The following is a 21331-nucleotide window of genomic DNA, read 5'->3' as shown; positions in this document are numbered from 1 at the left end:
GATGGATGGATGAATGGAAGGATGGACAAGTGGATGAATCAATGGATGATGAACAGACAGATAAATGGATGGATGGATGGATAGATGGATGGATGGATGGACAGATAGATGGACAGATGAGCAGATGGACATACGAATGTATGTCTATACATATGGATGGATGGATGGATAGACAGATGGACAGATGAAAAGATGGATGGATGAATGGATGGGTAGATGGATGGATGGACAAATGGACGAATCAATGGATGGAAGGATGGATGGATGGATGCATGGATGGATGGCAGGTACAGGATCTTCTTTGTTCTCTTTTTACTTCTTGAACTCCTTATACCTCCTTCAGTGGCTCCTCGTCTTCATTTTGTCACTAAATGTGGAACTCCTTCAAGCTTCTTTTCCTTGACTTGCCCCATTTTTCTCCTGTTTTCTCATTTCAAGGGTCTGCTTATTCCCATGCCTTTAACACTCACCTCTTTGCAGGTGACTCCCCAGGCTTTACCTCCAGCCCTGCTCTCTCCTGAATTCTGGAGCATCATATTCCATTTCCCCCTGGACACCTCTTCTTGAGTCTGGTGGTGGCCTCAACGTCAACAGGCAAAGGCTGAACTCATCATCCATCCAACGTAATCCAGTATCTATTGAGTGCCTACTCTGAGCCAGGCTCTGCTCTTGCCCCAGGGGATGTGCTGAAAACAGACTTGAGGTTGTGGCCTCAGGAAGGTTCTGTCAGCAACTTCAGCCTCTCAGGTTGAAGACAGTGTGACAGTGGATGAAGGCTGGGTGGAGGGGAGAGACCGGAAGGAAGCCACTCAGGGTCCCCATGTGCCCGAGAGACCTGATTCTACCCAAGGGCAAGAGCTTGAGCTGAGGGTATCTATGGTGTGGAGTAGTCCTCAGATACTAAAATCATGATTTCAAGGAGGATTTCATGACCTGGGAAATGTTTGTGATACAATGTTAATTTTTAAAAGTAGAATGCAAAGCTCTACATATGGCTTGATCTTACTTTCAAAAAGATGCCTTGATATACATGTGGTCAAAAGGCCAGAAGCCCAGGCACCTGGATGCTCAGAGTGGGTTACCCCTGGGCAGTGGACTCATGGGAGTAGCGACATTCTTTTCCCTCCCCCCTCCTTGCCTCCCTTCTTTCCTTTCTCTCCTTCTTTCCTTCTCTCTTGCTTTTTTTGTATTTTCCAATTTTTGTATAATAATTTTACTTTTATAATACAAGTAAATGCCTTTCTTTTTTCCTCCCCCCCCCCCCCTCCTTTCCTTTTCTGAACTGCACCAGAACCTTGCCCCAAGGCTGCCTTGTGGTCCAGAGACTTCCACATCCAACTGCAAACTGCTCACTGGCCAGGCCCCCAAATCAAGCCTAGATGTTAACAGACCAGAATATCAGGGTTTTCTTGGATGGGGAATGCTGCATCTGGGTTCCTTAAAGGACCAGTTGGTGATGGCAGCTGCAAGGTACCTTCTGATCTCACATGATCTTATCAAAAAGGGAAGAGTCCCAGAATCCAGAGGCCTCAGAGGAGAGAGGGAACTCTGGGAACCTGGGACCAGGATGGAGCTGCAGCTAAGAGACTCAGGAAGGAGCTGGAAGTGGGAGCAATAACCAGGCCTTCAGAACGATGGGTTTGGCAGGTGAGAACTCCAGGAATGACTCACCCAGGCCCATGTGTGCTGCAGATGAACAGCGCCCCACTTGCTGAGCTGTGGCTCAGAGTAGGACAGCTCAACCCCAACCAGGGAGTGGGCAGGTGACCTGCTCAGGAGGCTCACTCCTGGCTGCATGAGGCAGGATCGGGTGCCGGTCGGAGACCTTTAGAACTGAGGGACCACTTGGTCACAATCAGCTCCTGTGCTGGACCAGCTGGAATCCGCAACCTGTGAATTATTGATCTGGAAAAAATGTCTGTTCTTCCGTGAACCCAAAGACATGTGATTCCTGATGTCCTAAAACTTTACAGGCCTGAGATCATGTTGCTTCTCAGCTTCATGATAGGTGGAAGGGGTCAGGAACAGGGAAGTGGGCACGGCTCTGTCCCTGCAGCCGTGGGGTGCTGACCCCTGGATGCTGACAGCATGGCGTGCCCCCATCTCCTGCATCACACAGGTACCTGGCTTCCCCCTCAAGGCGATGGGCTCGCTGGCCTCTGAGGGATCGCTCATGCCATACTGGTTCATCGCTCGCACTCTGAAGACATATGACTTTCCTTTCTCCAGATCCAAAAGGGCGAATCTTGGGGATTTCACAGGAGCTTCTGAGTTGATGGCCTCCCAGGTGCCACTCCCTATGACCGACTGTGACAAAGGAGAGAAACTCACATTGGTTAAGCGGTTGCCTGGGCCTGGCTCTGGGCTGGCAGTTCCCATACCTGCTCTCGTTAACTTCCATCCCTGGCCCAGGTGGCCCCTGAACACCTGAGGTGTGGATTCACCTGCCTCCTTGACATCGCTACCTGAAGGCCTACTGCGAGCTCACATTCAACACGTTCTGAGCCTGACTGTGGATCTTACCCCAACACCTGCCCACATGGGGTTAGTGGTACCCATCCTTCCAGCTGCTCAGCCCCAAATCCTTGGAGCCATCCTTGACTCTTTCCCTCACACCCCAAATATGCTCCATCAACAAATCCAGTTTACTCCCCCTTCAAAATTTATCCAGAATTCAACCATGACTTACTATCCTCATGTCCCCTGCCACAACCTTGATCCAAGCCACCAGCATCTCTCATCTGAGTTATTTTAATAGCCTCCTAACTGGTCTGCCTCCTTCTGCCTTTAAACTGGTTCAGTCTTTCCTCCAAATGATGGTCAGAGGGATCCTTTTACAACACAAGTCAGATCGCATCCCTGTCTACACAGAACCCTCCCCGGCCCTCGTCTCCCTCAGAGCAAAAGCCTCTCCATGGTCTGACCCCCTGCTACCTCTCTGGCCACATTCCATGCCCCCCTTTGTCCACCCACCATGCTCCGTGGCCCCTGCTGCGCCAGATGGCGCCAGGCCCAACTCCCACCTCCAGGCCTTTCACTCGCTAATCCCTTTGCCTGCAATGTTCTTCCCCCAGAAATCTCCTGGCTGGCTCCTCATTTCCTTTAGGCCTTTATTCAAAACTCACCTTCCTGGGGAGGCCTCCCCCAGCATCTAACCCCTCCTCCCGACGCTTCAATTCCCCTTCTTGATTTCTGTTTCTCTCCTTACTCTACCACTAGCTAAAGTGCTAAATATTTTACTGATTTATCTTCTTTATCATCGGTCTCCCCACAGCCTACTGGAATCTCAGCTCCACAAAGCAGGGGTTTGTCTGTTTTATCCACTGCCGAGGCCCCAGGCCTGAGAACAGGACTGGCACATGGCAGGTGCTCAATCTATGTTTGTGGGAGGAATAAATGAGTGAATGGATGAATTCTCACAATTACCCTACAAAGTAGGTGTTAATTTCCCCACCGATGAGGAAACTCAGGTCAGGGAGTTTTGTTAACTTGGTTGAAAGTTGTGCATCTAGTAACTGGTGGACTTGGTATTTAAGCTCAGGTGTCTCTGCCCCCAAACCTGCTCACTCTCCACAGGGCCAGGGGCCCCCAAAGCAGCCACAAATCCTGCATCTGTGGGCAGATAGAGGATGATGCAGCTGAGTTAGGAACCCAGAGGATAGTTCTGCTGAATCTGGGCATTGAGAGTTAAGACCTAGAAGTCCCAAGGGGGACCAACTGGCCCCCCCGCCCTGTGTTTTCCCTTCCCAGGGCCCACCCAGCTGTCAGGAGCCTGGAACACAGGTAGGCCAAGAAATTGCTACAAAAGCCAGTGAACATTGCTGAGCGCCTACTGCCAGTTTCTGCCCTCAGTCTTGATGTACTTTAGTTAATTTGATCCTCATATTAACCCTATAAGGTGTGTAAATTATTATCTCTATTTTACAGAAGAAGAAACTGAGGCACAGGGAGACTAAATGTCTTGTCTAAGGTCACACAGCGAGTAAGAAGCAGAGATGAGATTTGAACCCAGGCAGTCTGACTCCGAGGTCTTCACCATTACACTCTACAGCCTCACGGAACAAGTCCTCAGTTTTCCATAGCTTTCCTGTGTCGGAGAAATAGGGTCCCCTGTGAGTGTGTAAGGAGGGGCCCAGGTGGACAATCAGAGCCAGAGACTCCTGCCTGGAGCTTTCTTATTCATGGAGTTATTAAACCTGTCCTGTTCACCTACTATGTGCCAGGCACTGTGCTGATGCCTCCCCTCCACTGTGAAATCCACTCCTCCCCAGACACCTGCCCCCACTCTGTCTTTGTGAGAATTGCCTCCGAGTGCAACCCCTGACCCAAGCCGGTGAGTGCCGCAGGGTGATGACCCTGGCTGGTGGGTACCAGCCCAGCTTCCCTCCCAACGTCATCCTGGCCAAGAATAGGTGCTTGACTTGATGTGTGACCCAATGCCAGCCAGACTTCGGGGGCAGGGAGGTACCCAGGAAACAGTGGATCTTACTGTCGTTGTTGTGTCTGTTATTCCATCAATAGCTTCAGGAACTGCCAGGAGTAACTGGCCTCTCAGGGCTGGAGCTAAGTTCAAAAGGCCATTTAATCCATCCCCCAGCCTCCGAGCAGGGACATGCTCAGGCCCTTCCAGGCAGGGAATTCTCTCCTGTTCTCTGAAGGCCTCCCCAGGGAACACTGCCCGGGGTCTCTCAGTGCTTCCTTGGCCTGGCCCACAGCACGTCTTTTTCTCAGGCTAGCCTGGGGCTGGGGTCCTCTGGGTCTCTGTACCTTCTCCAGGGAGTATGTCAGCGGGGCTTTGCCTCGGGGCTTCGGCTCCTCCCAGCTCAGAACCACGTAGGCATCACGGATCTCACTGGCGTGGACATTGGTTGGGGGTGAGGGGATGGTCACGAAGTCTAGAATCAGAGTCATCTGAGTCAGAGTCAGAGATGGGTTGGCCCTCAGAGACCCCTAATCTCAGCCCCTCATTTCATAGAGAAGGGAATTGGGGCCCAGAGAGGGGCAGGAACTTGCTCCAGTTCACCCAGCAAGGCAGGACAGAGCTGGGGCCAGAACCCGGGTCTCTCAATGTCCTGCCCAAGACTTTCCCCAAAGTGCTTCCTCCAGGAGGGTTACAGCAAGACGAGCCGCAGTCACCTGAGTACTCTGGCTTCCTCCGACTAGACTCCGCCCGCCCTCACCACCCCACACCTGCACATGGACAGCTTTGGTTCTTTGCCGGTGTGAGTCCCAGAGTTTCCAGAACCATCAAGGGGGCTGGAGTCTTGAGGCAAAGTGTCAGGGGTTCACATGTACCTTCAAAATCATCTGTGCTGACCGTGATCTTCTTTCCCAGATCAAACGGGATCTCTAGGGCGGAGAATGGAGCAGTTGAGGGAGAAGTAGGGGTGCAGGGTGTGCGGAGGGCAGGTCAGGAGGATCAGCGCAGGGCTGGCCCCACTCTGGGTGCCGGTTCCTCCCCCGTTCCCAGTCCTGGCCTTTCGGCCCCTTGCTGCGTATCCTCAGGTCCTTTCTGGGCCCTGGTATTCTCAGGGGTCTGAAGTGGAGCACTGCTGCTCTCAGACCCTGAGTGAAGCTCTGTCCTCTTGGGACAAATGGGAACAGACAGGAGAAGCGATGTGCCTGGGGTCAGGTACCTAAGGCGCAGTGGAGCTGGGAGGCAAACCCAAGTTGGGTTGACTCCTAAGGGCTGTGAGGGCTGTGTCCCCTTCCTTCCCCCCTGGGCTGGGGGCTCCTGAGGCAGGGCTGTTTTTTTCCTTCAGATTAAGAGCATCTGAAGAAGGTGGTCCTCCCTCAGACTGGCATCTTCTGTGGTCATGTTTGTGTTTCTTCCGTCAGGCTAGCTGTACCCCACCCCCTCTTCAGGCTAGGAGTTCCTAAGGACAGCGCTGTATTCCCTCCAGCAGACTGGGGGTTCCTGAAGCGGTGTCTCCTCCATCATACTAGGGGTTCCTGGGGGCTTGCCTGTGTCTCCCCCTTGGAATAGGGCTTGGAATGGGGGCTGCGCCTCCTATCTCCTGTGTGAGGCAGTCCTGAGTGCGTCCTGACTGATATTCTAGAATGTCCCTTCATGGCCTCTGTGCCCACCTGTCTTCCTCCGGGCTTCATCATGGTCACCCATGACAACTGGTTCTGAGGCCTTGGAGGGGAGGCTGCTGCCTGCTCTGTTGATGGCTCTCACCCGGAATCGATAGCTCTGGCCTTCAACGAGGCCTTGGATTGGGCACCGACAGGTCCCGCCGGGGGCCTCGTGGCAGGGCACCCATTGCTCAGACTCGCCCTGGCACCTGTGGGAGAGAGGCCCTGGCTTCAGCCCCTGCCCGTGAGTCACACCTTCCCAGTTTGAGCCTCCACCAGGGCCATTCGCCGCCCTGGGCTGCAGGCCCAGCTCATCTCAGCCAATTAAAGTCCTGCCCTCGGGGCTCCAGAAGGTTGGGGGCCATCCTCCAGTGACTGCAATGCCAGTCAAAATACTAGTGCCTTTCATGGAACTTCTGTGTGTGCCTGGAGCTGTGCTGTGCCCTTCCCTTCCAGCATCTCCTTTAATCCTAACCGTCCTTGGAGTCAGGTGTGATTGCCTTCACTCTACAAACGGGGATCTGCGGCTTGGTCAGTGAGAGGAGCCGCCCGAGGTCACACGGCTCAGGAGTAGAGCTGGGATTTCACTGGAGGGCTGTCCACTCCCAAAGTCGGCGTGCATTCCAGATTGACCCTCAGAGTCTGGGCTCTCTGTGCCCTCTGGGTACCGCTGTCTTCAGGCAGTACCCCAGTATGTGTTACTGGCTGGATGGAGCGCTGGTCACATATGGATCCAAATCCTGACTCCATCACTAATGAGCAGTGTGACTTTGGGCAAAGTCATGGCCCCATGTACCTCAGTTTCCTCATCTGCAGAATGGGGCACTAAGAGTCCCCCTCCCCCTTAGATAGGGGTTGTTGTAGGCATTCGATGAGACAAGGCGTGCAGCTCCAGTGCATAGGCTGCGAGCCACATCAGTGGCAGGCTTGGGTGTTAGCTCAAACTAGGGCCTCGAGCTGGCAGCACGTGAAGGAGGAGGGCCCTCTTCTTCCTGGTGTGCCCCTCCCTCTGGGGTCAGTTGTCACTCAGGGAGGAAAGTAGCCAGCAAATCACATGTGCTCAGGTTTCAAGCACTTACTATTTGCCCTCACAGGGTCAGCTCTTGCTGTAAAGCATCCAGAGGGCCATGGCTGACTCCAGGGGTGGAACTCCAAGTATCAGGGGACGCCCTTCTATCACCCCTACATTATACAACACAATCTACCCCCTGCCCTGTTTTGAAGAGAGGCATGGGGCCGCCTCTTTCCTGTGGTCCCCACTCTGTGGTCTTCACAGAGCCATCTACTCACAGGGGCTCTGCCTCTCAAGAGGTGGACTCACAGCTCGATGGAGTAGCCGGTGATGGGGCTGCCCCGGGTGTCGCTGGGCGGGGTCCATGTCAGGATGAGGCAGTCTCTGTTCACATCCAGGCATCGGACATTCAGAGGGGAGCCTGGGGCCCCTGGCTTCTCAGCTGCAGCATCTAAAATGTGGGGTGGAGGGTGGGGAGAGACGAGGGGAATGAGGATGCTCTTCCCGTCAGGGTCCACTTGGCAACAAGCTCCCTCCTGCTCGTGCCCAACATCTTCTTCTCATTAACCCTCCAGGGGTTCAGTTTTGATCTGAGGACAAGGACCTGAATAATAGCCTCCTCCTTTTAAACAACAGCATCTGGGGGCTGGTGGGAGTACCATTTATTAGGAGCCCATCTATACCACACACCTGAACAATTGACATAATGAATCTCGGAGCCCCAGAGCAAACCTCCACTTTGTAGCAGGGAAAACTGAGTCTCATAGAGGAAAAGTGACTTGCCTCTGATCACCCAGCTGGTAGAGTGGCAAACCAGGAGGCAGAAATCAACCAGGGACCAGAGCCACCTCAGCCCATGTTCAGCCCTCCCTCCCTAGCCCTCACCAAGTCTGCGACTCTCAGCCTGTCCTTCGGGAGGGTCACAGGATGCCACAGGGGTTCCTAGAGAGACTCTAACCCAACACCCCCATTTATAGCCGGGAAACTGAGGCCCCAAGGAGTGGGCACTTGCCCAAGGTCCCACAGCAGATCGGTCAAGGGCAGAGCCCCGGTGTCTGGGTTCCAGCTGCCCCCATCCCCACCCCACCCTCTCACCTCTCACAAACACATAGGCGCTCTGCTCCCGGGTCCCAAAGGCCGAAGGCACCTGGACCGTGTAGAGTCCCTCGTCCTCCTTGTAGGCACAGGACACCTTCAGGGATGCCTGGCGGTCTGCATAGAGGGTCTGCCGGCGTTCTGAGGACCTCAGGAGCCTCCCTGAGGAGGGAAGAGGTCTGGTATGAGCTTGTGGGGGATCCTGGCCTCACCTGGGAACCCACAGACACTCGAGACAGAGGCGTGGCTGGTGTGGTTATGGCCTGGGGCTCAGCTGGGCAGTTGGGGTGGGGGTGGTGACGTCTAGGGCTTTGCCAAGGTGGCCGCTGGACTCTCGTCTGCAGAAGCTTGGTCAGTGGGACAGGGCCCGGGGAAGGGGCGGGGGCTCAAAGAGGAAATGAGGGTCTAGGGACATGGTCGGCAGCTCAGTGAGGAGTTAGAGGTTCTGTGAGGAAGTGGGAATAAGAGAGATGGGGCCCTGTGTGAGGGTCAGGGGTTCTGTTGGGGGGCTGGGGGCTCAGTGGGTGGGGATTGTGAGCTTAATGAAAGGAGTAGGGGCTTGTTGAGGGGCGTGGGGGCTCAGGAAAGGGGTGAGGGACTCATTGAGAGAGTTGGGGTGTCAGTGAGGAGGGCGGAGGGCTCACTGAGGGGGTAGGGGTCAGTGAGGAGAGCGGAGACTCAGTTGAGGGGACCTTAGTGAGAGGGATGGGGACTCAGTGAAGGGGCTCTGGGGCTCAGGGAGTGGCCCTGCCCCGGGGCCACCCTGTTGGGCCACCCCGCTCTTTGTCCACTCAAAGGCCCCTCCCTCCTGTCAGCACGTCTATTCTGGAAGATCGACAGCTTTGGGAAAACATCTCAGCCTCGATAGTGCAGCTGTTTCTCTGGCTCCGCAGGGCCTCCCCACTCTGCATCGGCAGGTGCAGCCTCCCAGCTCAGAGCTGCGGGGCACGGGCGAGCAAGGAGCGTACTCCTTTCCCTTGGCTGCCGGCCTGGTCACGGATGGGGCGGGAGGTCCAGCTGTCCTTCTCCCTGGCTGGGCCACCTCTTCCTGCCTGAGCTGCCCAGCCTTCTCCAGCCTTGCCCATGACCTCCCCAGAGGCCTTCCACTCAGCAGGAGCAGTTATGCCCCTGCACCCACTTCCTGACTCTGAAAAGCCCTAGGCAACAGTCACAACCTGCCCTGACACTCCTCGTGCCATCCTGCCTCCTGGCCTTGGCCTCTTTTCTCGTTGCAGCTTGGGTGATGAGGATCCCATAGATGCAAAGGGCCGAGCCAGTGCCTGCCCACTGCAGGCTCTCAGCAGTGAGCAGTGGCTACAACCATGCTTTGGTTTCCTCCCTCCTCCCAGATGGAGAGCCCCTTAGGCTCAGGCATGTCTGTGCCTACCTGCACCCAGCACAGGGCCTGACACCTGGGTGCTTGGTGACCCTTTGTAGGGTGACTTGAGCAGGCTATGCTCTGCTTCCCTCTGTCCCTCTGCCTCTTCAGCATCCATAACTCAGCTGTGCTGGTGGCAGGGGGTGGGGGGGTCCCAGGGTTGGCTTCCACCTCTCTCTGGCTTCCACCTCTGCCTCTGAAGGCTGGGGGCCAGGACTGGGTCCTCACCATCTCGGAACCACTGGATGTTCTGCTCGGCATCTAAGACATCTTCCGAAAAGAAGCAGGACAGAGAGAAGGATTCCTTCTCACGGGCAAAGACTGGCTTCAGCACCGATGTGAATTCCACACTGGGCCCAAACATTAGTCCTGGAGTGGGAACAGAAATTTAGGGCAGAAGTCTTCTGAGGCTGCCAGCCTAGCCTGGGGCTTAGACGGGAGTGTCCCCACTCCTCTGGGTCAGAAGTCAAAGTTCCTAAGGTGGGCTTAATGAGAAGAGGAGCCTGGTCCTGGGGGGTGGGTGAAGAGATTCATCTAGGTGGGGACCAGATGAGCCAAAATAGCAAATAGCCAAACGTCATGCCCATTTGTCTTTTTGGCTTTGCCTTTCCCACTCAGTTTCGGCCACTGCACAGTTCAGGAGCTAGGGGAAGCTCTCCGGTACCTTGGGACCCGCAGAAGCCAGTCTGCAAGTGTTAATAGCTCACAGGCAAACCCCATGTGGATATCCCTTTGTGGGCAGTGGGTGACTATATTCTAAAGGGGGCTGTGGGGACACCTGATGAGGAATACCAGACACCCTCCTCCCCGAAGGCCCGTCCCTCCCTCAGCCTCCTTACTTTTAAAGATCTCCGAATCGAAGCCAGCATCCTTCCCCAGGTAAGCTGAAAACCCAGAGCAAATGGAGTTTGAGAAGGTTCAGACCCCGTGTTCCTCCTAGATTTTAGAGGCACGAGCTTGGGTGTGGGTTCAAGTCCTGGTCTATTAATGGCTCCCCGTTTGGCTTCATCTCTCTGTGCCTCAGTTCCTTTGTTGGTAAAATGGGGACAGTGATCCCTACCTGACGGTGGTGGGTTCTGAATAAGTGAGTTCACATGAACAAAGCCCTCAGCCTGAGCCTGACACATGTCAGTGCTTAATAAATGGTGGTTTACTTCCTCTGCCCACACTCACTGCCAGGATCACACGCTGTCTTCACAGAGGCTGAGGCTGGCCAGACTGGGATTTCTGGTGGGGTCAGGGGGAGCCGGCAGGGGAAGGGGCAGTGCTAAGAGAGCCACCTGGGGGCTTAAGGGTGAAATCCAAGATGATGATGACACAGACCATCAGAGAACAATAAGAACAGCTTTGTTCAGATAGCGCATGCCATGTGCTGCTTATTAACCTGATTAGTCCTCACAACAGCCCTGTCTGTTGGTGCCATTAGAATCCTCTCATACAGATGAGGAAACTGAGGCATACTCACTTAGCTAGCCTGAAGCCATGACATGACACTGGTCCCTGGAAAGGCCCTTCCTGAGCGAGGCCCAGAGAGGGCCATGGGGCTGCCCAAGGTCACAGTGGAAGAGAGTCAGTGGAAGATGTAGGATTAGAACCCAGAGCTCCTGCTTCCCAGCCCAGGGCCTTCCACTAGGACCACTGCGGTTGCTATGGAGATGAGAGCCGGGGAAGGGTGGTAGTGGCAGTGAACGGATGCTCTTAGTAGGAGGCTTGCTGGAGCCTGGGGGCCAAGAGGAAGGCAGGTGGATCCTGGAGTTGCTGTTCTTGCTAGAGTTGGGGGCAGGGATCTGGAGGAAGTGATGGAATGATGGGTGGACAGAGGGAGGCAGGGCCCTGATGCCCGACCTTGGGCTTGACTCTGGGTACAGCCTATAGAGATGGCTCAAATTCCGCAGAGAGTCTGGCCTGGCAGCAGGGACAGCTGCCTCCCAAGAGCTATTTGAGGAACAGGTCAGGGAGTGAAGAAGACTGTGAAGGACGATTTAAGGAGATCTGATGAGAGAAGGGGAGGAGGGGTTAGCTGTTGCCCAGGGAGTATGTGTGTGTGTCTGTGTGTGTGCATGCAGGGGCCCTGAGAGCAAGGCACAGCATTCTCCTGGGCTCCGAATTGTGGCCTCCTGGGCTGTGCTCTGCCCTGGTCATGGGGCCCATGGGGGTGGGGACTGAGGGCTATCCCTTCCCAAGATCCTATTACGGCCAAGCTTTACCTATACCATCTCAGTTAATCGACAGGAGCATCTGAGGGAGGCGGTAGGAGTCCCTTTACAGATGAGGAGGCTCAGAGAAGTGAAGAGGCTTGCCCAGGCTCACATAGCCAGTCAGTGGCAGAGCCAGCGCATGACCTCGGGTGTGGCTGACTCCTGAGCATCTCCCCTGCTTTATGCTGTGATTTCAGATGCTCTCAGGGTCACCTCCAGGAGGGGCCTGAACCCAACCGGGAAATACACACCAGAAGCCAGATCAAGCAGTGGGGTCAGGAGGGGAGTTGGTAGAACCCTGTCTTTGCCCCCGAGGACCCCTCAGCCGGGCTGGCAGGGCCAGGCCACCCACCGAAAGGCCCTGAGCTGGGTCTGGACCCAAGCCCAACCCGCTGGATGAGCATACTCTTTGGAGCCTGGTAGGTGGGGACCCCTTGAACAGCCATCTGAGGGAAGCGACTTTCACTTGCTCTGACGGCCCAAGGGGAGTGAGAATCTCTGTGGCTGCCCCGGTCACCTGATCCCAGGCCAAATGCCCCTCTGCCAGGGCCCTTCCTCGAGTCTGAGCGCAGACCTGCATCCTCCTGTGCTCATCGCGGGTTTGCAGGGGCCCACCTGGCCTGCGGCGTTGGAGCACTTACTGCGGACAAGGACTTTGGCGAAGGAGGAGGCCTGGCCATAGGCATTCTTCACCTTCACTGTGTAGGTGGCTGCGTCCTCAATGGTGCATCTGAAAAGGAGAGAAGGAAATGCCCCCCAGGACTGCTGGGCTCCAGGGGAAACTCAAGTCCCCGTCTGCGGGTGGGGAAGGCGGGGATTAACAGGAAGGCCTCAGAGGGGAGACTTCAGGCTCCACTCAGGCCCCTCCTCTGAAAAGCTGTGTGCCTTTGGGCTGGGCACTGCCCCTCCCCATGCCTCAGTGTCCACCTCTGAAAAACGAGGGACATGACGTCAGCCTAACCCACCTCAGGTGAAAGTGCTTTGAAAATGTGATTGTTATCACTGACTCTGCAGGACCAGAGGGATTAAGTGACTTGCCCAGAGTCACATAGCAACTGGAATTCAACTCGGTTTCAAGGTGACAAGTCCTCTCCCAGGCATGGCCTCCTGCCCTGTCAACACCTCCAGATCAGAATCCTGGAGCAGGAGCAGGGCACAGACTTGCCCAAGACATCCTGCCAGTCTGGGCCAGCACTGGGCCGGATGCCCAGGAGTTCTCAGTCTCAGGCCGGGTCTCACCACCCTCCAGGCCAACCCTGTCGTGTTCCCAGTGGAGACTGCGGCTGGGTCCATGCCAGGGGCATCTTGATGACAAAGAGAGTAGTTGGTAGGATGTGGCACATCTGGCCCCATCAGCAAGAGAGCACCCCCTGGTGCCCTCCCCCTTCCCCTGGCTGCTTGGAGCAGGAGTCCCTCTTGTTTCAAGGGCCAGCCCCACCTGCCCCTACAGGCTTGCCTGGCCCTGCACGCCTTCCCCGACTGCGCGGCCCCTGGGGCACCTCCCTTTGTGGCATTGTACAGTCAAGTATTTGTGTCGTGTGTCCCCACTTTCTCTGGAGGACAGGATCAACGTCCTGTCCATATCTGTGTCTCTGCAGCCCATGTTGGTTGAGGTGGAGGGTCTCGTGTATTGGGAAGAACTAGGATGGAGAGAATGGCTCAAACCCAGGCCCTGCCCTGGACAAGCTGTGCGAGACCCTTAACCTTTTGGAGCCTGTTTCCTCACTTGTAACACGGGCCTGACAACGCTTTCCCGCAAGAACGGCAGTAGGCATTGTCGACTGAAAGCATCAAGCCCCTAGCACAGGGCTTGGCACCCAGAGGTGTTCAACACGTGGCAGCTCATGGGGATAATGCACAGAACTGTGCTTCCACATCCCATGGGGCCTCCCTCCACGCACATGGCCTCTTCCTTCAAAACCGTGCTTGAGACGCACCAACTTCTGAAAGGCCTCTCTCCCCTCCAACTGCTTCCCTTTGCATGTGCGTGTGAGCATGCACGTGTGTGTGTGTGTGTGTGTGTGTAAGAATTTGTGTGTTCTCTCCCCCGGCAAGGAGCTCTCCCAGTGTGCCTAGCTCAGCATTCAGTCCTTGCTATTAGCCTCTGCGTGCAAATTTCTCACCGTATATTCCAAGGTATTGGAACCCCGTGGGGGCGTGTGTTAAATACCAACTCCTGGGCCCCGCTGCAGACCTTCTTAATCTGAATCTCCGGGAGTGAGAGGAGGGTCCATCCCATGAATCGATATTTTCACAAGCCCCCCAGATACTTCTGAAGATGAGGCCAACTCGGGAAACAGCTCCGAGGAAGGCTCAGGAATCCTGCTCCGGCCTCCGTGGTTTTGGGGCCTGGGGGCTGTGGTCTGTCCGTGGCTCACAGACTCACCTCCTAATCTCCAGGGTCAGCAGCCCGTAGTTGTTGGTGATTCGGTACTTTCCAGGAGGAAAGAGGCGGGGGTCGATTCGCATGTCGTTTTTGTACCTGTGGAGACACAGTGGTCTGTGGCAGGCAGTGTGGTTCCGAGCGGGAAGGATCCGGAGCCTCTCAGTCTGGATTCCAAGCTCGGCTTTGTGCTGCTTACTTGCTGATGTGACCCAGGGCAGCACTTTCCCTGCTCTGAACCTCAGTTGTCCTCATCCGTGAAATGGGAGTAATAACAGCACCGACCTCGAAGGGCTGCTGTGACGATTTAATGGGATAAGATGTGTAAAGCTTTCTTCCGGAGACCTGGACATTATAGATACTCAAGGGTTCATTCCCCTTCTCGAGGGCAGAGAAGAGGGAGCCTGTAATTAGGGGTGCTGCTCCTCCCCCTACAGGGGTACCTCCAGGAACCAGCTTTTCCCTCCTTTATGAGGGGGCTTGCCAAGGAAAGTAACCCATCCCCGCCTCCCTATGGACCCCTCAGGACAGCAGTTCCTTCTCTTGGATCTCATTAGAATCACCAGAGGAAGGTTTGAAAATCTCCAGGCCCCAATTTTGAACAGAAGCCTTTGGGAATTTGCATCAGAAACTGCTAATCATTCTCCAATAGCTATTCTCCTCTTATTCGAAAGGAACAGAATTTCTCCCTGAGCCACTAACCGCGTAACATGTTTCCTAGCCCTCGTTCTGCAGGTGTAGCCACGTGACTGAGTATTGTCAACAGAAAGTAAGTCCCAGTTCACAGGGCTGCTTCTGCCCCTTTTGGCATTGTCTTTCCCTCTGTCCTGCCGCCGCAAGAATATGGCTGTGAGGACTGGCCTGCGTCCCTGAGGAACCGCTGAGCCGAGCTGCCAGAGCAGCCCCGCCCTACCCCAGTCTACAGCAGACACTTACATGAAAGGAAAATAAACGTCTCTCTTATTTAAGCCATTAAAAAAATCTCCACGCCCAGGCTGCATCCCGGATCAATGAAATCAGAATTTCTGGGGGTGGGACTTGGGCATTATTTTTTTAACTCCCCAGTTGACTCCTAGGGTGGCTCAGCAGATCACCCCAGTGCACCTGGTGACCGCTGTTTGGTTTCTGTGAACTCTGGGGTCTGGTTCTCCCTGCCCTGGGCACCAGACAGTGAGGTGGCCTTGCCTTTGTGCACGGCATGTTAGAGGGTCGGGAGGCCTGAGGAGTCGGACTGGTGAGTGAGTCTCTGAAAGTTAGGATGTCTGGCTTCTTGAAACAGCTTGCTGAGTGACCTTGGGCAAGTCAGTCCCCCTCTCGGGGCCTCTGTGTCCATGAGGCCATTGCATGCACAGCCTGCCCCAGTGGTGGTTGAGGTTGAAGAGGAGGCCTCGGCCGAGAGAGGGCGCCTGGGACTCACTGCATCGCCTTCCTTGGACCCAGCTCCCTTCACACCCTGTTTGTCTCCATGGCAACCAAACAGCCCAGGCCCACGCCCACCACACAGCCCCCAGGCTGCGCCCTCTTCTGAAATGAGCCCAACTAAGTCTTCCACGGGGAGGGCGGTGCCTGATCTGGGCGCCCAATCTCTCCGCCTCTCCCAGGCCTGGGGGCCAAGGTCAGGTCCCCCCGCCCCACACCTGTCAGGAACATTCCAGACACCTCAGCCTGGCCAGCCTCTGCCTTTCCCAGAAAAAGCAGCAGCTGCAGCTCTGGGCACGACCTGGACGGCCGAGAGCTGGGCGCTTGTCCTGCCGGCTCTCTGGGCTGCAGGCTCCTGCCTCTGCGGCCGTCCTGAGGATGGGGGCTGCGCCGACCAGTAACGAAACAGCGTCCAATGAGACAACGAGGCGAGGGGCCCAGCCCAGAGACTGCCTCTGAGAGGCCCTCATAAAAGAGAGAGATTTTTGTGATTTGTCTAATTTCCACCCCCATATTTTGGTGTTAGAGTTTGCTTTTTAAGGCTGCTTGGCCTGGGAGATGAATTCTGACACCAGGTGGAATCAGGGCCTGCTTCTGCAGTATAAACATGGCAAACGTGGGCCTGGCCTACCTCGTCCTGTTGTTGCCCCTGCATTCAGAAGGTGCTTAATAATTGCTGAATGAGTGGACTTGCCTGACAAGCCCTGTGAGCCAGCATTGTCCTCCTAACCCAGGGCTGCGTCTGTCCCAGGGCCTGGCAGCGCTGCGGAGGCCGGTCCCAGGACCACATGAGGCCCGCTCGAGGGGCTGATGATGGAAAACCAGGTCCCCAAAGCCAGGAGCCCCAGGGGCCACCTGGTTCCCTCTGGCTGGAGGTGGGCCTGGCCTTGGCTTCCACCACTGACAGGAATGCTCTACACCCTGTTGTGGCAACTGGCTGGCAGGGGCGGAAAGGAGTCCTCCTCCGGAGACGCTCCAGCGGAATGCCCTAGATGTGGGCCTCAGGGCCAGGGCGGGGCAGGGCTTGGCTGCCAGGCCAGGCCAGCTGAGGTGCTGACCCCCACTTAGCCCAGGCCAGCTGTCGGGAGCAGTCCTCCTACTGGGCCAGTGACTTGCAGGCAGGGTCTGCCTCAGTCCCCATGAATTTCAGTGTCCAGTGTGGTGTCTGGCACAAGTTTTTGAGCAAATGCCATCTGGCAATGACCAGCCCCAATGCCACCTCCCTTAAGATGCCTTTCTTGGTTGCTCCTGGCCTCAGTGCTTTTTATTTCCTGGCTTTTGAAGCACCAGGCCACTAGAAAGAGCTATGGGCTGGGAGACGAGAGGCCTGAGTTTGAATCCTGGCTCACACTGGCTGTGTGACCTTAGACAAGTTGCACTACCTCTCTGAGTCATGATATCCTCACCTGTGACATGGGGATAATTGTCCCTCCCTCATGGGGTGGTCTGAGGCTCAAATAAGAGAAAAGCGCTGGGTCAGTGCCAAGCGGGTTCAAGTATCAGATGTGGTTCTTTCCTTTGTGATCTTGGTCATTTGTGCCCTTATCTTCTCTCTCCAACTGGACCGTGGTCTGTTTACCCTCAAGATCTGGCTTATATGTTACCTCCTCTGAGAAGCCTTCCTGGATCTTCCAGGCGGAGGCAGCCACACCCCCTTTTGGCCTCCACCCTTTCACCTCAGATATCACCCATGAATGTTCTCTTCTGGGCTGAGGTTTCCTGGAGGTGACGTTGTGCCTAGATCAATTCTACGCCTCAGTGCCTGAGTCAGGGTCTGGGACAGAAGGCGCTCCTGGTGACTGTTTGTCCCTTCCTTGTCCCCTAGCGTGCCTGACAATGGGCCTTAGACCGAGGGAGAGTCAACCGTGGGCTCAGCCGCGTGAACGACACGCCTCCCTCTGTGGTAGAACTGAGACCCCAGACACGGCCACACCCGCCCCATCTCCACCGTGCCCGTTCAGGAGACACCTGCCGCCTCCCTGCTCTGCCAGCAAGGCCTAGACTCTGTGGTTCTGTTATGGTTACTCTCCCAGGAAGAGCGTCTCCTGCTTTCCCAGCACCTTTCAAGTTCTGAGGGCTTCCATGTTGTCGTGGCATTAAATCCTCACCACCTGCAAGCTGGACAGGAGGTCTCGACCCATTTTACAGAACAGGAGAATGAGGCAGAACCATGGAGGTTAGTAGACATCGTCGAGAGCACACACTGAGTTAGTGGAGAGCGAGCTAGGCCTTGGAGCACAGGGCTCCCACCCCAGGCCTGAGCTCGTTTCACGGGCCTCAGCCCTCGCCACCTCCTCTCCTGCTCCCTGCCCCCTGCCGGGCCTCCTGCCATCATCCTCCAACTCTGGAGACGCCCAGCTCGGAGCAGCTGCCTTCTCATGCCACTCCAGTCATATTTTTACAAGCGCTGGCTCACCGGTGGTCCAGTCTTCCAGCCCCAGGCTGGCCTCGAGGTGGCTAAGAATAACTTCTCCTGAGCTGCCAGCAGCTGCTGCTCTGTTTGGGGGACGGGCAGAACTTGGGGTCTGTGGGTCTGCAGCTTCTCTAAGGCGGCAGGAACTTCTAGGGGAGGGCCCAGGCCCCTGGAAGGGAGGAACTCACCCTCACACAACCCCGGAGGCTCAGAGAACCCTGCTCCCCTGCCCCGGGCCTTACCAGGTGACCTGCGGTGGAGGCGAGGCATGGACAGTGCAGGTCAGCAGGACCGTGGTGTGCTCCCAGACGGCGTGGGAGCGCAGAGGGATCCAGAACCAGGGCCCCCGGCCGGAACACAGCTCCTTCAGCTCCTTGACCTCCCGGACTTTCTCCTCTATCTGGAGGCGGGAGGGGTCTGTGACTCCTAGGAGCCAGGGCACCATCTCCTCCGCATCTTTGCTGTCACTTTCCCCTTGACACCCAGGTTCTGGAGTCAGACCCACGTGGGCTGGAGCCCCCCTCACGGCAGCTGAGAGGCAGTGTGGCACAGAGGGCAGAGTGTAGGCTTTGGAATGAGCTGGCCTGGGGTCAATGCCAAACTCTGTCGCTTACTAGCTGTGAGACCATAGGCAAGTCCTCAGATTCCTTATCTGTAAAATGGGGATGATGATAATAGCCCCCCCGCCACAATGGGTTGTAGTGAGGATTAAATGAGTTAATATGTGAAAAACGTGGGCGCTGAGACAGCCTGTGTGAGTCTTAGCTATTGCTCTCCTGCCTGGGGGAGGGGGCATGGAGATGCCTGACATTTGTCAGGAATGGTGTTTTCTGAGGGCCTTCTGTGTTCTAGGCACTGGGAAAGTCACTTTACAAGCCCAGTCTCTCTTAATTCCTGTCTCAACACCGAGAGTTGGTACAACCACATACGTCTACTTTACAGATGAAAAAACTGAGGCTCAGGCAGACTCACTTGCTTGCCCAAGGTCACACAGCTAGAGGCTGGGGGCACCAGCTTTAAACCTGGGTTAATGTCCAGGGCCCCGCTCTTCCCCGGATGTCCAGCTGCCTCTTGAGAAGGGGGCAGGGAGGCATGAGATGGGCCACAGGTCCCAGGGCCTCGGGGCTCCCCCGCCCGCCCCTCACCTGCCGTCTCAGCGCCTTCCGGTCTCGTCTCTGGCGCAGCAGCCACTGGGTCCGCAGGAAGGCGATCTCTGTCCTCTCCCAGTCGTTGCCGAAGCCCACCCGCTTCTGCCCGCGCTCCTCCAGCTCCACGGCAGAGGTCTGGCGCCTCAGCTGGGCCTCCCTGTGGTGACAGAGGCCTTCAGGATCCGATGGCCCAATGGCCCAACGGCCCGGGGTGGGGGGCATCCCGGCCAGCTCCACCCCGACACCTAGCTTTGCCAGCTGCAATTTAAGCTTCTTGAGGACAAGAGTAACTTTTAAACCTCTCGCCTCCAAAATACACTGAATGTGTCCTGCTTACAGTAGGTGCATAATAAATACTATTGATACAGTTCTCAAGGTCCTTTCACAAACCATTGTTCCTCTTGTTTTCACTACCACCGGGGGACAGGCAGCAGTCTCCCTATTTTACAGGTCAGGGACTTGAGGCTTGGCAGCTTGCTTCAGGCCAGGACCAGGATGCAGCCTCCTGACGCTCTCAAGCTCGGGGACCTTCCAGTCTGGGGATTTGTGTCCGAAATTTGGGGCTGGTTTACTCACTCCTTCTCTCCCCAGGAGCCCCCTCCCCCACCATCTGAAGCCTGGTGATGAAGTGCGGAACCCCACTTTCTCCCTTGGGGATGGTCACTCCCTGCTGCCTGTGGACCCATCCATGGGGTGGCGTGGTGGGCTTTGCGGTCAGACAGCCCTGGGCTGAAACCTCTGTCTAGCCCCTTATTCTGGATGTGGTTCTTTAAGCTTAGTGTGTGAGCCCAGTAGAGAGGAGGGGACGGGACACCATGGCCCCTTCTCAGCCCAGGGCTCTCTGGAAAGGTCATCTGACTTACCAAGACGTCTCTGAGGAGGCCGTCAGAGCCAGCGCAGCCGCCAGGGCGTAGTCTTCAGCGCTAAATTCATACTCCTCTTCGCTGTCTCGGGAAAGAGAGTGAGTGGCTCCCGCGGGTTCAGCTGGGATCTGGCTGGGGGCTCCCTGGGATCAGACTGCATCTACATGCCTCAGCCTCAGGGTACTCATGCACGGCTGTGCCTCCCTCCTCAGACCGGGGTCTCCAGAAAGAAGGGCTATTCTTCCCCCCTCAGACAGGACTCTTATAGGGCAGGGCTGGGCCTCCTCCTAGACTGGGGGTCCTAAGGGCGGGGCAGTTGCCGGGCTGGGGTCCCTGATGCTCCCACCTGCTGCGGAAGGTGTGCCTCCGCATCGAGGAGCCCATGTGCAGGCTATGCTGGCGCTCCTCCTTCTGCTCCTCCTCCCGGCGGTGCTCCAGCCTGTGGACCTCCACGGTCTGGGGGGGCCGGGGCTCCCCCCCACTTCCAGGGCTGTGAGGCAGAGTCATGGCTGCGAGAGTGACAACCTGCCAAGCCAAATGCACAGTCAATCCACCAGGTGTCTGCCCATCCCGCCCCACGTGGTCCGGGAGCATCTCTGGGAGGTTTGTGGGGCCGGGGCTTCTCTCTCCAGTGGGCAGACAAGGGACAGAGGCCTGAGAGGGAGAGAAACCCGGCCGAAGTGGCAGAGGCAGGCTTCCAGCTCCGAGCCCGGCTTCTCCACCACCTCACACGCTCCCCAGCTGAGCGAGCAGAGACCCACACGGGGGAGCAGCCCCCGGCTTCCAGCTGCAACCCTGCCCTGGCCTTGCCGTGTGACCTGGGGGCAAGGCCTTCCCTTCCTTGGGCCTCAGTTTCCCAGACGGTGAGCGATTGAACACAGTGATGTCCAGGGCTGTTCTACGACTCCAGGTGGGCTGGTATCCTCACGCTTCCTGCAGATGCCACACTCAGTCCTATCTCTGAGCCTCTGCTTGTGCTGCTCTCCTCATGGAGAGAGCCCTCCTCCTCCTCCCGGCCTGCTTAACTCTCCCCAGGATTCAAAGCCCCAGCTGAGAATGCTAGGCCAGTGCTGTGGTGGAGCGTGGAGACTGGTCCAACCCCCCCGGTGGGAGCCCAGCTCCTCATTCCACTTCACAACTGTGTGACCTCGGGCAAGACTCTGTGACTTGTTTCCTCGTCTGTAAAGTGGGTCTGTTGACCTCCCAGGGTAGTCACGAAGGTGAGATGAGTGCCTGGTGCGTAGTGAGTACTATATAAGCGTGAGACGTGATATTTCTAAGAAGCTCTGACGAAAAACTACCGCCACCTAGAACTTTCTCTCCTCTAACCCCCTTTGTATTTTT

The 21331-nt window shown here is 56.3% G+C and overlaps 1 protein-coding gene across 1 annotated transcript in view; it reads right to left on the bottom strand.

The window, feature by feature from the left end:
- MYOM3 (myomesin 3) overlaps positions 1-21331 on the bottom strand; it is a 48831-nt gene that overhangs the window by 24860 nt on the left and 2640 nt on the right. The window contains exons 2-15 of the mRNA XM_046663134.1: positions 20334-20512; positions 19988-20068; positions 19122-19281; positions 18219-18376; positions 14148-14243; positions 12403-12491; positions 10403-10447; positions 9792-9932; positions 8186-8347; positions 7400-7541; positions 6088-6287; positions 5296-5349; positions 4768-4895; positions 2124-2307 (exon numbers count right to left, since the gene is read on the bottom strand). Coding sequence (XP_046519090.1) covers positions 2124-2307; positions 4768-4895; positions 5296-5349; positions 6088-6287; positions 7400-7541; positions 8186-8347; positions 9792-9932; positions 10403-10447; positions 12403-12491; positions 14148-14243; positions 18219-18376; positions 19122-19281; positions 19988-20068; positions 20334-20494 — 1801 coding nt within the window. The 5' untranslated portion in view covers positions 20495-20512. The remainder of the gene's footprint in view (positions 1-2123; positions 2308-4767; positions 4896-5295; positions 5350-6087; positions 6288-7399; positions 7542-8185; positions 8348-9791; positions 9933-10402; positions 10448-12402; positions 12492-14147; positions 14244-18218; positions 18377-19121; positions 19282-19987; positions 20069-20333; positions 20513-21331) is intronic.

Source organism: Equus quagga, chromosome 5 (assembly GCF_021613505.1).
Source record: "Equus quagga isolate Etosha38 chromosome 5, UCLA_HA_Equagga_1.0, whole genome shotgun sequence".
NCBI lineage: Eukaryota > Metazoa > Chordata > Mammalia > Perissodactyla > Equidae > Equus > Equus quagga.
The sequence above is the reverse complement of the archived record's forward strand: the minus strand, read 5'-3'. Positions and strand labels throughout refer to the sequence as shown.